At 49.4% G+C, this 15000-nt stretch overlaps 1 protein-coding gene across 1 annotated transcript in view; it reads left to right on the top strand.

The window, feature by feature from the left end:
* SLC25A10 (solute carrier family 25 member 10) overlaps window positions 1-1250 on the top strand; it is a 40180-nt gene extending 38930 nt beyond the window's left edge. Inside the window, exon 11 of the mRNA XM_082272702.1 lies at window positions 1054-1250. Coding sequence (XP_082128828.1) covers window positions 1054-1155 — 102 coding nt within the window. The 3' untranslated portion in view covers window positions 1156-1250. The remainder of the gene's footprint in view (window positions 1-1053) is intronic.
* Window positions 1251-15000: the final 13750 nt, after the last annotated feature.

Raw genomic sequence — 15000 nt, 5'->3', positions numbered from 1 at the left:
CAAGACAAGGGAAGTGCTTGTACACACAAGAGGTTATAAGCTGCACACCACTAGGGGGCGGCAGGCTGCGCCAACACCACGCCCCGGAGGTGAAAGGGAGCGCACACACACCACCCCAGCTACCCCAATGTATCCCCCCCCACCCAAGTGACAAGACAAGGGCGGTGCATGTACACAGAAGAGGTTATAAGCTGCACACCACTAGGGGCGACAGGCTGTGCCAAAACCCCCTCCCCCGGAGGTGAAAGGGAGCGCATGCGCGCACACCACCCCAGCTACCCCAATGTACCCCCACCCACCCAAGTGTCAAGACAAGGGTGGTGCATGTACATACGAGGTTATAAGCTGCACACCTTTAGGGGGTGACAGGCTGCGCCAACGCCCCCCCAGAGGTGAAAGGGAGTGTGCACACACCACCCCGGCTACCCCAATGTAGCCCCCCCCCCCCCAAAGGTGACAGGCAGCACACATGCCCCCCCTTCTCCAGAGGTGACAGGCAGCACACACCACAAGAGCCCCCCCCCCCCCCAAGGTGACAGGCAGCACACACCATCCCAGATCGACTGCCCTCAATCCCACCTCTCACCCCCCACCCACTCCGTGGAGGGGTTTTAGCCATAGATTGGGGACTGTTGATGTGAGAGATTTTCTCCTCCACTGCAAGCAAAATCCTCCTGCACTGCGGCTGAAGGCGGTATGTGGAGCCGTTGGCGCTCCAAAAACAATGGAGAAAGAAAAGAGCTGCTGCACCCCTCCACTGATGTCACTTAGATCATGGTTTATTGAGATAACCACACTGGGGCTTCCCATCCATGGGACCACATGCTAACGCATTTCACCTAAATAAGCTCTGTTGAGTGAAACGCGATGGGGAGAAGTTTTCATAGGCAGGGACTGTCATTGTGGTAGTGACGTCTTTGCAGTGCAGCGACTCTTTTTTTTATTTTTCCATAGCGTTTTGTATTGTTCTTTAATTAGAAGCAAGACCATTTTCCTGCAGCCTGTCCATTGTGTTCTCTTCTTCTGTCTGACCTCCTTCCTCTTCACCCTCAGGGTCTCGTTCCGGCCGGCATCAGGCTCGTCCCGCACACCGTCTTGACCTTCGTCTTTCTGGAACAGCTGCGGAAGTACTTTGGAATCCGGGTCACTGCTTAATACTGGTTGCGGGGGAGGGTGGCCGTGGCCACCTTCTCCTCCATCTTGGAACCACTACTGAAAAGAACTTAAGGGCCAGCCGGTGCCTCCGTTAGCAGAGCTGTTTTTACGGCAGCGTGCCATTTTCACTTTGCCGAGATGGATTGACAATAGGACATTGAAGGACGAAACTTTCCTAGCCAGTCGGTTCTTAGTTGTCATGTGACCCCCCCCACAGGAAACCGTACCGGGGGGCTGAAAAATAAAAACTATAAATCCCTCCCTCTAATGCATGCCAATTATGGCGGTCTGTGTCTTCAGTAGTCTCAGCTTGGATCTGTGGGACACGGGCAGCCGGAAGGCCAGTTGGTGCCTCAGCCTCTTTAACAAATCTGTTCTTTTAGGTGACCGCCTCCTAAAAAGAGTTCCTCCACCCTAAACCAAGATTTAGATTTTGGGTGGATACTCAAGAGGAGAAGAAACCATTTTGTCTTCCTTTGTCTGATGGTGGGGCCCCTGTGGTGACTTCTCCCCATGGAGCAGACGGTGGTCCTTGGGAACTCTTATGCAGGGATCTCGCCAAAGGAGCTCCTGAACAATACAAGTACCCTGGTGGGGGGGAGGGGGGGGATTTACCTTTCTGCCTTCTACTCAAAACTGAAATATTAGGTTTGGCTTAGCCAACCCTTTACCCTCCTTAGCGGTATTCCCGAGTGTGGCTCAGGGTTAATTTTCAGTGCCAAAAGCGGTAACCCCCGAGCCACACTCGGGATTTACCCCAGAATCACACTCACCTTCCCTGCGATTCCCCCGCCGCCCTCCAGCCATCCTCCTGCCGTCCTCCTGCTCTGTGCTCGGCAGATGCCGACACCTGTCTTCTGGTTCCCTTCCCTGCGAGCGTTGCGACGCAGGGGGGTGGAACCGGCGGCAATTTCAAAAATGTAAATACACCAAATGAGATAATAAATTTGATATGAGATGATACATTTTTGACATTTTTGGGGGGACCAGTGACATTACTACAGTAATCGGTGCTAAAAATATGCACTGTTACTGTATAATTGACACTGGCAGGGAAGGGGTTAACTCTGCGGGTGATCAAAGGGTTAAATGTAAGCCTAAATGTGCTTGCTAACTGTAGGGGGGAGGGGCTCTGTGACAGGCACACAGAGATCGCTGATTCAGCTTAGCTGAGACAGACCATCTCACTGTGCCTATCTGACAGAAGAACCGCCTGCTTTGTTTACATAGGTAGGCGGCTCTCCTGTCAGTTCCTCTGATGATCGTGGGAGGCCGGCGGGGATCGACCCCGCTCCTCCCGCGGCCTGGCTCCTGCTGTGTCTAATAGCGGGAGCGCGCCACCGAAACGGCGTGCACATAAGCACGTAGATCTACGGCCTGAGACGCAGCGTTCCTCCTGGCCGACAGCCCCCACATTTCGATGGTGAGGAGGTTCTGTCTGGAGTGGTGCCCACCTGGTTCCTAGTATGGATTAGCTGCCCCCCCTCCCCCCTGGAAGGGTTTGGGGTGGGCGTGGGCCCCTCCATGGCACAGTCAGACCCCGGGTTCCCCTCCTTCCCGTCAGATCTACGTGATTATGTGCAGCCGAGCAGCCCTGCCGCAGTAAATCTGCGTGGGGCGGTCAGCAAGTGGTTAGGGAAATAAAAATAAATAAATAAAAAAAACGCATTTTTGCTTGCACATGATTGGATGATAGAAATCAGCAGATCTCCCCCTTATTTACTAAGCTTTGGAGCAAACTGCACTTGCAAAAGTGCGCTCAGTCTATTGGCCTTTAGTAAATCAACCCCATTGTGTTATTTTATTGTCATTTTTTTTTTGTCTGTAATGCGTCTTCTCCAGACCTGCTGATCGGGCTCTGAGCACCTAGGATGATTATTTTAATTGTCGATACTGTAATTTTTTTTTTTTTTAACTTTGTTTTTTTAATTAATTGGAATCATGGATTTTAATATAAATAGCACTTGCGATTAGGATTTGTTCACTTTTTGGTGGAAAATCATAACTGTAACAAAAGGAAAAGTGTTCCATAAGAAATCGTGTTAGACTGAACCCCAGGATTGTACCTAGTTCACTGTAAGCTAATAATAAAAATGAATTGACATGGTATGACCACTAGAGGGTGCTTGTGTATAAGCTGTGAATAAAAAACTGGACTTTACGCAGTGTCTTCCTCTTCTTCTTCTTTTTTTTTATTTTATTTATTTTTTTACTTTTTTTGTATTTAAGCCGAATTTGAAATCACAGAAATTGAGATGTAATCCGATAATATCCTTACAACTTCTATTTTCATAGTCCTACTCCTACCTCCACCTTCATCTGTGCAGGGCGTCTAAATATTCTTATGCAGTCTAATTGGCACCAATGTTGGACCCAGCGCAGTCCAGGACCAATGCCGCTTCGTTTGGTTAAAGTTTAAAAATATAATTTTGTACAGATTTTAGATTATTTCCACTCGTTCCTTTTATTCCTCCCACAATCTGAACACACAGAAGTACTTACAGCCTATCTCCGGGGAATGGAGAAATTCTCACTTTCATTGGGGATGTCCCTGCACTGTAAGGGTTAAATGCTGCTTTAGGGTTAGGGGACCTTCGTTTATTGGTGGACACAGCTCCTGATCGTCATAATCATTGGGTTATACTGCCCCCCCCCCACCCCACAGGAGTAGGACACTAGGCAGAAAAAGATTCTGGCTACGCCTATGGGGCAGTCCCAGGGGGTAACCCCCCCCCCCCCCCCTCTGCTATAGGTACTAGTCAGGAGTAAGGACCTCGTTCCTTGCTAAGATCTCTGCTCCTGGCAAATTTTATCTTTTTGGATGGATCGATTTGTTTTGGTTTTTTTTTCTTGGGAGATCTACAATCAACTGCCGGACTGGGCGAAGGGCTGGATAATCTAGATCCAGTGGTCACCCCATACCGGCCAGCGAGCGCCCGCAGACCTCAACTCCGCGCTAGGTTGGCCGCTACATAGCCCCACTGGACAGGGGCTGGCCTGCGAGTTAAACGCCACGTGAGGTCGCATGCGCCCGAGTCGCAGCGTTCCTCCTGGCCGACAGCCCCCCATTTCGATGGAGAGGAGTTTCTGTCTGGAGCGGTGCCCGTCTGGTTCCTGGTATGGAGTAGCTGTCCCCTCTCTCCCACTGGAGGGTTTTGGGGTGGAAATGGGACGGTCAGACCCCCCGGGTTTCCCTCCTTTCAATCAGGCACCCCCCATCCCTACTCACCCTCTCCACTTATGCTGGGGCTGTGTGGGCGGTCTGGTCCATCTCCTGGGGTGTGGGCACAGCAGGTGTACAGACCCGGGAACTCAGCACAGGGATGGTGGGAACTCCTCATAATGGGCACAGCGGGTGTACAGACCCGGGAACTCAGCACAGGGATGGTGGGAACCCCTCATAATGGGCACAGCAGGTGTACAGACCCGGGAACTCAGCACAGGGATGGTGGGAACCCCTCATAATGGGCACAGCAGGTGTACAGACCCGGGAACTCAGCACAGGGATGGTGGGAACTCCTCATAATGGGCACAGCAGGTGTACAGACCCGGGAACTCAGCACAGGGATGGTGGGAACCCCTCATAATGGGCACAGCTGGGGTACAGACTCGGTAACTCAGCACAGGGATGGTGGGAACCCCTCATAATGGGCACAGCAGGTGTACAGACCCGGGAACTCAGCACAGGGATGGTGGGAACCCCTCATAATGGGCACAGCAGGTGTACAGACCCAGGAACTCAGCACAGGGATGGTGGGAACCCCTCATAATGGGCACAGCTGGGGTACAGACTCGGTAACTCAGCACAGGGATGGTGGGAACCCCTCGTAATGGGCACAGCAGGTGTACAGACTCGGTAACTCCGCACAGGGATGGTGGGAACCCCTCATAATGGGCACAGCAGGTGTACAGACCCGGGAACTCAGCACAGGGATGGTGGGAACCCCTCATAATGGGCACAGCAGGTGTACAGACCCGGGAACTCAGCACAGGGATGGTGGGAACCAGTGGCGGCTGGTGCTCTAAAATTTTTGGGGGGGCGCAAAAAGAAAAATGTAATAGGTATTGCTTCGTGTCAAAAAACGCAGTAAAAAATTGCGTGACTTTGAAGTCATGGCACAGGTGATGGTACAGGAGATGGTATATTCCCCCTTCAATGCAATGAACACTGTTCCGTGCCCCCATCAATGCAGAGTTCAGTGCGCGAGCCCCTTTCAATGCAGAGCGCCACAGCATTGTCCCCAATCACTGCAGTGCGCCACAGCATTGTCCCCCAATGATTGCAGAGACCAGCGTGCGTGCTCCCTTCAACCCAATGCACTTACCTGGCGGCGGCTCGGCTATCGGTGGCGGCTTCTCCCCTCCTCGATCCTTCGTCCTCTTCTGCAGCGGCGGGAAGGTGAGCGGCTTCTCCCTCCTCCTCTTCTCTGCGGCGGTGAGGGTGAGTGACTGACGCACGCACCGGCACCGCCCCCATTGCAACGTCAGCGATTGGATGTCCTGGATGATGATTGGTCCAGGCTGGAGACTGGACCAATCACAGCCAGGACATCACGAAGGTGGGGGTGGCCAAGCGCTCTTTCCTGCGCCCAGGTTACGCCAATCGGTGCCTTTCTGAGTCGTAAACCCCACCCCCCCCCTTTAGCCACCACATAGGCCGGCGAGCCGATTTTTTTTTTTTTTTTTTTTTTTATAACTTTATTGTTCGTTTTTGTCATTTTCTTTCCCTTTTTTTTTAAGGGGGCGGCGCCCCCTATGCACGGGCCGCCACTGGTGGGAGCCCCTCATAATGGGCACAGAAGGTGTACAGACCCAGGAACTCAGCACAGGGATGATGGAAACCCCTCATAATGGGCACAGCGGGTGTACAGACCCAGGAACTCGGCACAGGGATGGTGGGAACCCCTCATAATGGGCACAGCAGCTGTACAGACCCGGGAACTCAGCACAGGGATGGTGGGAACCCCTCATAATGGGCACAGCAGCTGTACAGACCCAGGAACTCAGCACAGGGATGGTGGGAACCCCTCATAATGGGCACAGCGGGTGTACAGACCCAGGAACTCAGCACAGGGATGGTGGGAACCCCTCATAATGGGCACAGCGGGTGTACAGACCCAGGAACTCGGCACAGGGATGGTGGAAACCCCTCATAATGGGCACAGCAGCTGTACAGACCCAGGAACTCAGCACAGGGATGGTGGGAAACTGCCATTCCACTCCCTGACAGCGAGGTGTGAGGTTGCTGATTCCTTAGCTCGTGTGCTTCCAGAAGCCAGGGGCTAGAGTTGTTTCTCTGCCCCAGGAGGGATGCTGGATCCTGGGGAGGACCCCGGCGGGGGCCCCCTGGATAGGCCTGAGACTAGGCCTCAGCCTATGGAAGACATGGAGCTCGGCCCAAGGAGGGGTGAATCCCTATCTACCTTTAGACGGAGGATTGTGGACAAGCTGACAAGGATTGAGAAAGAGGAGGAGAAATTGGCAGCTTTAAAAACTGAATTTAAAAAGAAAAAGTTGTATTGTGCCAAACTGTACAGTAAGAAGAGACCGGCTCTGAGGCCTGAATTAAAGGACTTGGAGCAAGCTTTGAGGAAGCAGAAAGAGTTGGTGAGCTCTCTGAAGGAAAGTAGCGGAGCTTTTAAGGAAAAATACAGGAATGAGGAACGTTTCAGCCGTATGAGGAGAGGAACCGTTTCCAGCATGGAGAGTGACCCAGCCAGTGAAGAGATGCAGGTACCGACAGAGTCAGCAGAGAGTGAGAAAGTGGGCCCGGAGGATGAGCCCAGCTCTTCAACACCTCAGACATCTGCTGAGCCCCCAATGGCGGAGGCCTCTGTCTCCCTCCCTCTGCAGCAGCAATGTGGAACATCTGAGCAGGAGGTTGAGGGGGGTACTGGCATGTTGGAGTTCATCGCTGAGCTGGAAACCCCTCTGGATGGAAGAAAGTTACATTTTTCTGCGGATCCCTCAGATGAGGAGATGGATACCGTTCCTCGCCCTATGAAAGAGAGACCTGTGGAGAGAGGAAAATTCACCATGAAGCCTGCAACATCCAGGAGGGAGTTTGATCCCGCCATCAACCATGACACTGCAGAGGTAACAACACAGCAAGCAGGTACAGTGTGTGTGCAAGGTGGTGATGTGAACTTTAATGACAATGTGCTTGCTGAGGGTTGTAGTGCTATGGGCTGTCAGCCCACACCCATAGACAATGTGCAGCATGCAGTGCAACCTGATGCACCTGCTAAAAAAACTTTAAATGCGATTGGTGGGAAAACTGAAAATAACTTTGAGCTTTTGGTTGAAGTGTCTGCAGAGAGGAGCACCACGGACATTGCAAAGGCTTTTCCTGACCCAAATAAAGCTGTTGTTCCTGAAAATGGTGCAGGAGATGCTGGGAGCAGTAGTGCTACAACTGTTGGGGATTCTGCAGTAAAAAAAACTGTGATTGAACCCAGGAAAGCAGCTGAGTGCTTAGAGAAGGGGGAGGGGGTGGGTCTTGTCTCTGCTGCTCCAAAGACTGCAAGGGATGTTTCAGGCTCCTTGTCAGCAGGTGTGGCTGTGTCTAAGGACAATGCTGTAATTACTGGTATGTCTGGGAGGAAAACCTATGCTGGTGCTGCTACAGGATCTGGTAGGGGGGAGCATGGAAATGGTTTATCTTCCTCACTATTTAAAAGGAGGAATGTGGTTCAGCTCAGATGGGAAGGCGAAGGTATTCCCCCATATAGGAGAGCTGTGGTTGATAAGATTCTGCAGATGGGGTTTAGACCCGAAGATATCTTCGCCCTGATCAGTCCGACCGGCTCCTATGAGTATGATTTGTCCTTTATCCGTCCGGAGTCTTTGGACATATTTTGGGAGAAATATGAGCATGTGTGTAGGAGCCTGCCGGACTGGAGAGGGCTCATCCCCAAAGTTGTGTCACGTCAGCCACTTATTAAAATGGTGACGATTCTTGTGCGCAATGAGTCCATACCACAAGGGGATTTATCTGTATGGCTGAGGAGATATGGAGACATCCTGAGCCCCTTACACAAAATTATGGATGACCGAGGAATATGGACGGGGGGATGGTCTGTGCAGCTAAAACTGAGGGTTATTGATAATGTCATCCAGCATCTGCCATCCTCAGCTTTCCTGGGAAGGGACAGGCTGACCATCTTTTATCCAGGCCAGCCAAAACTGTGTAATAAATGTGGGGATAAAGGGCACTTTGCATCCTCCTGTCCAGTGATGAAATGCTCTCTGTGTCAGGATTTGGGGCATTTGGCAAAGGATTGCAACATTATAAGGTGCAACTTGTGCAATTCGGTTGGGCATCCTTATAGCCAGTGTCCCGAGGCAATGCATAACCAGCCTGAGCTCATGAGAGAGTTCTTCCGCCTGGACATGGAGGATGCTCAGAGCTCAGCAGCTAGGGTGCCTGCGATTCCCTCTGAGTCTGTGCCAATGCCCAGTGTGCCTGTGTCTTCCCAGTCTGTGCGTTTGCCTAGTGTGCCTGTGTCTTCCCAGTCTGTGCGTTTGCCCAGTGTGCCTGTGTCTTCCCAGTCTGTGCGTTTGCCCAGTGTGCCTGTGTCTTCCCAGTCTGTGCGTTTGCCCAGTGTGCCTGTGTCTTCCCAGTCTGTGCGTTTGCCTAGTGTGCCTGTGTCTTCCCAGTCTGTGATTTCCCAGTCTGTGCCAATTCCCAGTGTGTCAGTGTCTTCCAAATCTGTGGCGCCCCAGTCTGTGCGTTTGCATGTATCAGTTACCGAGAATGTGTCCAATCCTTCTGTGTCTATGTCCTCCAAAATTGCAGAGGCCGCAAGAGGTGCTGATGCAGGGGCATCAAGTGCAGTGCCAGTCCCACCCCCTCGACATTTCAGGGCTTCTATTGGGGACCAGGGGATGCAGAGGAGTGGGGAAAATGGTGAAGAGGCTGGCCTGGTGGCAGATAAGGTAAGGGAGAGTGGGGGTGAAGGGGAGGCTAAGAGTGGGGAGACTGTAATTTGCAGTTTGTCCAAGGATGATGTGGAATGGTTGGAGGAGAAAAGGAAGAAGGGCAAAAGAAAAAAAAAAAGGTGTTCAGTTGCCCAAAGTCCTAAGGTTTTGCCCTTGAAAAATAAGTTTGGGGTCCTGTCAGATGATGACGATGAATGGGACTCGTTGAGTACGGCGTCTTCTATGGATGATGAGTCCCAGGGTGCATTGAAGCGCACTGGTTCTCCAGGGAGAGAGAGTAGTCAGGCTAAGAAACGGCTGCCTCAATTATCCTAATGGCAGTTCCCACTCCGTTAAAAGTGGCAACCATTAATGTTGCCAGCTTAAAATCAGTGAGTGCTCGTCATATGGCCTTATTTTTGCTCAGCGAGTTTGATGCTGACATTTTGTTTTTGCAAGAGACCCATCTCAGTAATCTGGCTGATATACATCTGGCAAAGAAGGAGTGGAAGCGTGGTCCCTCCTTTTGGTCTCTTGCGGCCGAGCCTTACAGCGGGGTTGCGGTCCTTTTTTCCGGTATGGTAACATGCCGACGGGTAATTGAGGTAGAGATTGGGAGATGCATGATTTTGGATGTCTCTGTGAGGGGGCAGGACCTGCGCCTGATTAACATCTATGGTCCCCAGACAAAATGGGACAGGAAATGCCTCTTTACAAAGATTAAGCCTTTTCTTTTTACGGCTCAGCAGGTTATCTTTGGAGGTGACTTCAACACCATTACTAGGCCTAAAGACAGGAGAGGTTTCAGAGATAAGCTGGGCTATGACAGCCTTTTCCTAAATGCAATGGTTAGGGAAGCAGGTCTGGTAGATGTGCACATTAAGCGCTGCCCAGACAGCACGGGGTTCACTTTTCAGCGAGGTAATAGTCATAGTAGGATAGATAGGTTTTTTTTAAAGGAGGACTCTGCTTTTTCGGCACCTGTTTGTCGGGCAGTGGAGTTTTCTGATCACTGTATTCTATATTTGACTCTGAATGCCTCAGGCGTGCCACCTAGGGGGAGGGGTATCTGGAGATTGAATTCGGCCCTCCTGGATGACGAGGAAGTAAGACAATCCTTTGAGGAATTTTTTCAGGCACAGGTAACTATCCTAGACTTTTGCAACAGTAAGTCAGAATGGTGGGAGCTTATAAAACAGCGGACTGTTAGGCTTTTCAAGGCCATAGGGAGAAAGAGACAGCAAGATAAGTATATCACCTACCAGCGTTTGCGGAGGAAACTTGACCGCCTTGTATCGAATGGAGGAGATTCTGGGGCGATCTCTGAGGTGAAGCTCCTCCTGAGGACCCATCAATATGACCGGCACGCCTCTTTGGTTCAGGAAAGGGACTATGGGAAATACCATTCGCCTGACCCTTACCAGAATTGTAAACAGAGCGTAGCAGTTAAGACGGTCAATGGCCTGAAGGACAGTACGGGCTCTCTGACGAAGTCTAGGTCAGGGATCCTGGAGGTCGTCAGGTCATACTATGCTGATCTCCTGGGAGGAAAGAACCTTGATCGGACAGGGATGTTGAGTTTTTTGGACTCTACGCCAGGTCTGGAAAATATTGTTCCTTTGATGAATTTGACAGATGAAATCACTGCAGATGAGGTGATCCAGGCTATTGATAAACTAGCCATCAGGAAAACGCCAGGGCCAGATGGTTTGACAGCCGAATTTTATAAATGTTTTAAGAAGATCCTGGCTTCACACCTTGCGGAGGTTTTTAATGGCTGTTTGCATGAGGGTTCTCTCCCTCCTTCCATGAGGCAATCTGCAGTGGTTCTTCTGTCAAAGGGCAAAGATCCTTCGATGATTGAGAATTGGCGCCCCATTAGCCTTCTTAATGTCGATAGAAAGATACTGGCAAAGATTTTTTTCTGGCGATTATCATCAGTGGCAGGCGATTTGTTATCCCATCACCAGCACTGCGCAATCCAGGGTAGAAGCACTTTCTCAGCTGTGTTAGCTGTCCGGGAGGCCTTGGAGCGTTGTAGGGCTGCTGGTTGGGGTAAATATCTGCTGACATTGGATCAGGCTAAGGCCTTTGATAGGGTTAATCATGAGTACCTATGGCTCCTTCTTGGCAAGTATGGCCTGGAGGGGGGTTTCATTGATTGGCTCAAGATTTTGTACAAAGGGGCTGAAAGCTTTCCTCTGGTTAATGGTTGGGTTGGGCAGCCCTTTGTGGTTGGCTCAGGTGTGCGTCAGGGGTGTCCTTTGAGTCCTCTGCTATATGCGTTTGCAATCGACCCCTTCATTAGAAGGCTAGAGAGTGGACCATTGTGTGGGGTACCTTTGGGCATCGCTGGTGAGCCTCCTTTGAAGGTTGTGGCTTATGCTGATGACGTTTCTGTTTTTGTCTCTGGGACTGGGGAAGCGCAGGAGGTGGTCTCAGTGACAAGGCAGTATGCGGAAGCATCAGGTTCAAAGGTCAACCAGGACAAGTGTGAAGCTTTCTGGATGGGTGTGGAAGGTGAGAGCTTTGTTCTCCCGGATGACTTCCCGGAGCCCCAACAAAAAATTAGAGTTCTAGGCATTGAATTTGGCCCAGGTGACTATGGTCATGCAAATTGGGTGAGCAGGCTGGAGAATGCCAATGCCAAGGTGGCGAGCTGGAAAAGTTGGCGGTTTTCCTTAAGGGAAAAGGTTGATCTGATCAAAGGTTACCTGATTCCAATTTTTCTGTATGTCAGTTTTGTCTGCATTTTGCCAGTGTCTCTCTATACCAGGATCTATAGTTGTTTCTTCCAGCTGTTATGGGGAAACAGAATAAACCTTGTCAAAAGGAGTGTGACTTATCTTCCTAGGCGGGAGGGTGGTCTAGGAATGATCAACCCTGTAGTCTTTTTCTCTCTGATGTTTGTAAAGTACAACCTTGGTAACATGTTGGCAGAGAGACCGCCTGGGTGGGTTGGTATTTTCCAGTCCTGGTTTAGGCCCTTTCTGCGAAACTGGGAAAATGGTGGGCCAGTGAAAAGCCTGAGGGTCAAGCATGATAAGCTCCCGACTTATGTTGCCCCGTGTTTGAAAATACTTCGGCAGTGGCAAGTAACGGCAGGGGAGATCAGATCTCTTCCAAGGAAACTTCTTGAGAAGCGGATCATGAGCTCTGTTTTTTGCGAACCACTGGCCTTAAGGGATTGCCCAAGCCTAGTTTTGGGGGAGGGTTTGCGTTTGATTAATTTGGAGAGAATCCCAATGAAGTTTAGGGATCAGGCTTGGCTCGCTTTCCATGGAAAACTATATGTGAAGGGCAACCTGAAGTTTCTCTCTGTGAGTGATCGTGGCTGCCCGAGAGTAGAGTGTGGAGGTGCGGTGGAGTCCATGGATCATTTTTTGCTTCAGTGCCCTTTTAATATAGAGGTGTACAAGAGGGTAGGGAGGGCTCTGAGTGTACCCTTCCTCCCCCATATGAGTTATGCAGAGTGGGTGTATGGGGCATTCCAGACTCGCCGGGATTATGATTTGGAAACACTTTTTTTAGTTAGTGTAGTAGTCCGTTATTTCACGTGGAGTGCACGGTGCCAGGTATCCTTACGGAGTAAAATCCTCCCTGTTGAGGTGGTGGTGCAGAACATTCTGGGTGAGGTTGGGAAGATTCGGGGTCTTGAGAAAGACAGGTGGCAGCAGGAGGCCTGGATAAAGGCGTGGAGGAATATCAGGACTCTGTAGCTGCTGCCTGTTGATCTCGGGGTGTGCGGCTTTTCTTTCTGTCCTTGCTTCACTCCCCTAGATTTTCAGATAAAATATATTTTTGATAAAAGGCTACATGCATGGTGACGGTGATGTTCCTTAGTCTGGCTCTCTCGTAGGGTTTATGCTGTGCGCAATTTGGTTTATTTATTATGTTCTTGTTTGGTTTTTGGTTTTGTATAGTTATATTTAATTATTTTGTAAATATGTTATTTATTAATTTATTTATTATGGTTTTATTGTATATAAGTTGTTGTTTGTAAGATTTTTCAATAAACAAAATTAACCCCTCATAATGGGCACAGCGGGTGTACAGACCCGGGAACTCGGCACAGGGATGGTGGGAACCCCTCATAATGGGCACAGCAGGTGTACAGACCCGGGAACTCAGCACAGGGATGGTGGGAACCCCTCATAATGGGCACATCAAATATGGAAACCCATTGTTGGTGTGCTGGGAGTTTCTTATAATGGGAACAACCGAGTTCAAATCAAGAACTCTGCAGGGAGATTTCACCAACTGTGAGTACCTGTGGTGCAGATTAAACAGACCGGTTTATCTTGGTCACACCGGCATATTGTGGTAGTACGGTTTAAATTGCCATCGCAAGTCACCGCACATGTGATAATGCTTTGCTATTAATTTTGATTGTCACCCCGATACACTTTCAGTACACCCCACAATAATGATACACGCTGCAAAATAATTCAACAGGACCTCCGTTTTCATGCATTGAAGTACATTGTGGCCTTTTCGTTTTAGGGCTTTCTAATGCAATGTGCCTCAACACGCAAAACCACTCGCGAACAACTCCTAACGCTGCCAGCAGGGGTCACTGTGTGTTTGGTTGTCATATCTTCAGTATACTGGACAGTTCCACAAATGAACTTAAATGGGGTTATAGGCGCCGCCTGCAGATAGTATATGATGCAACCGTCCAATGGAGATCATTCCAAAGAGTGGAGTCCAAACATGAGCGTCTATCAGGGATCTTCAAACTACGGCCCTCCAGCTGTTACAGAACTACACATCCCATGATGCATTGTAAAACTCTGACATTCACAGACATGACCAGGCATGATGGGAATTGTAGTTCCTGAACAACTGGAGGGTCATAGTTTGAAGACCCCTGGTCTAGGTGTTCCTATGGGGTGGGAGGGGCCATCTTGGGAGGAAAATTATAGGGAAAAAAATTAAAGTAACATTTTTTTTTTCTTCCAGTTTTGGATAGAGGGGCGATGAATTAGAACCCCCTATCAGTATATATTGCTGTCTGTGCCCCCATCAAGGACATTCATCCTCTCTATTTGTCCTGTTTGCCATTACCAAAAAAAGTAAAATAAAATCCCAAATTTTGGGTTGTCCCCAGAAAAGTAATCTTCCAATGGGGACACTAGTTCTGGTGACCTGAGGGGGCCTCCAAAGGAATTCCCTTAATTTGATGGAATTTTCTCTCACTTTCTGTTTGACTATGGGACAGGAAGTGAAGGGAAATCTCCGGAATGGGACACAGGTGGTGAAAAATGCCTAAAATTGCTTTAACCATTTCTTGACCGGAAGATTTTCCCCTTTTATGACCAGGCCATATTTTGCGATTTGGCACTGCATTACTTTAACAGACAATTGCGCGGACGTACGACGCTGTGTAGACAAATAAAACTGATGTCCTTTTTTCCCACAAACAGAGCTTTCTTTTGGTGGTATTTGATCACCTGTGCGATTTTTTATTTTTTATTTTTTGCGCTATAAACAAAAAAAGAGCGACAATTCTGAAAAAGAAAAAACAATATTTTTCACTTTCTGCTATATAACATTCCCAAAAAAAATTAAAAATCAACATTTTTTAACATTTTAGGCCAATTTGTTTTCTGCTACATATTTTTGGTAAAAAAAAAATAGCAATAAGCGTATTTTCATTGGTTTGCGCAAAAGTTATTGCGTTTACTAACTCTGGGAAAGATTTCTGTAATTTTTATTTTTTTTTTTTTACTAGTAATGGCAGCGATCTGAGATTTTTAGCGGGACTGCAACACCTGCCGCAGTATATGTCTTGTCGACAAGTGGTTAAAGTAACTTAGTGCCGTATCGCAAAAAATGGCCTGGGGGGTAAATCTGGAGGTCAAGGGGTAAATGCATACATAGCTGTGATGTTCAGCTTTAAGCCTGCGTTGTGAATTTTGCTGC

The sequence above is a fragment of the Pelophylax lessonae genome (assembly GCF_965119305.1).
Source record: "Pelophylax lessonae genome assembly, chromosome: 11".
NCBI lineage: Eukaryota > Metazoa > Chordata > Amphibia > Anura > Ranidae > Pelophylax > Pelophylax lessonae.
Note: the sequence above shows the minus strand (reverse complement) of the source record. Positions and strands in the feature narration are given on the sequence as shown.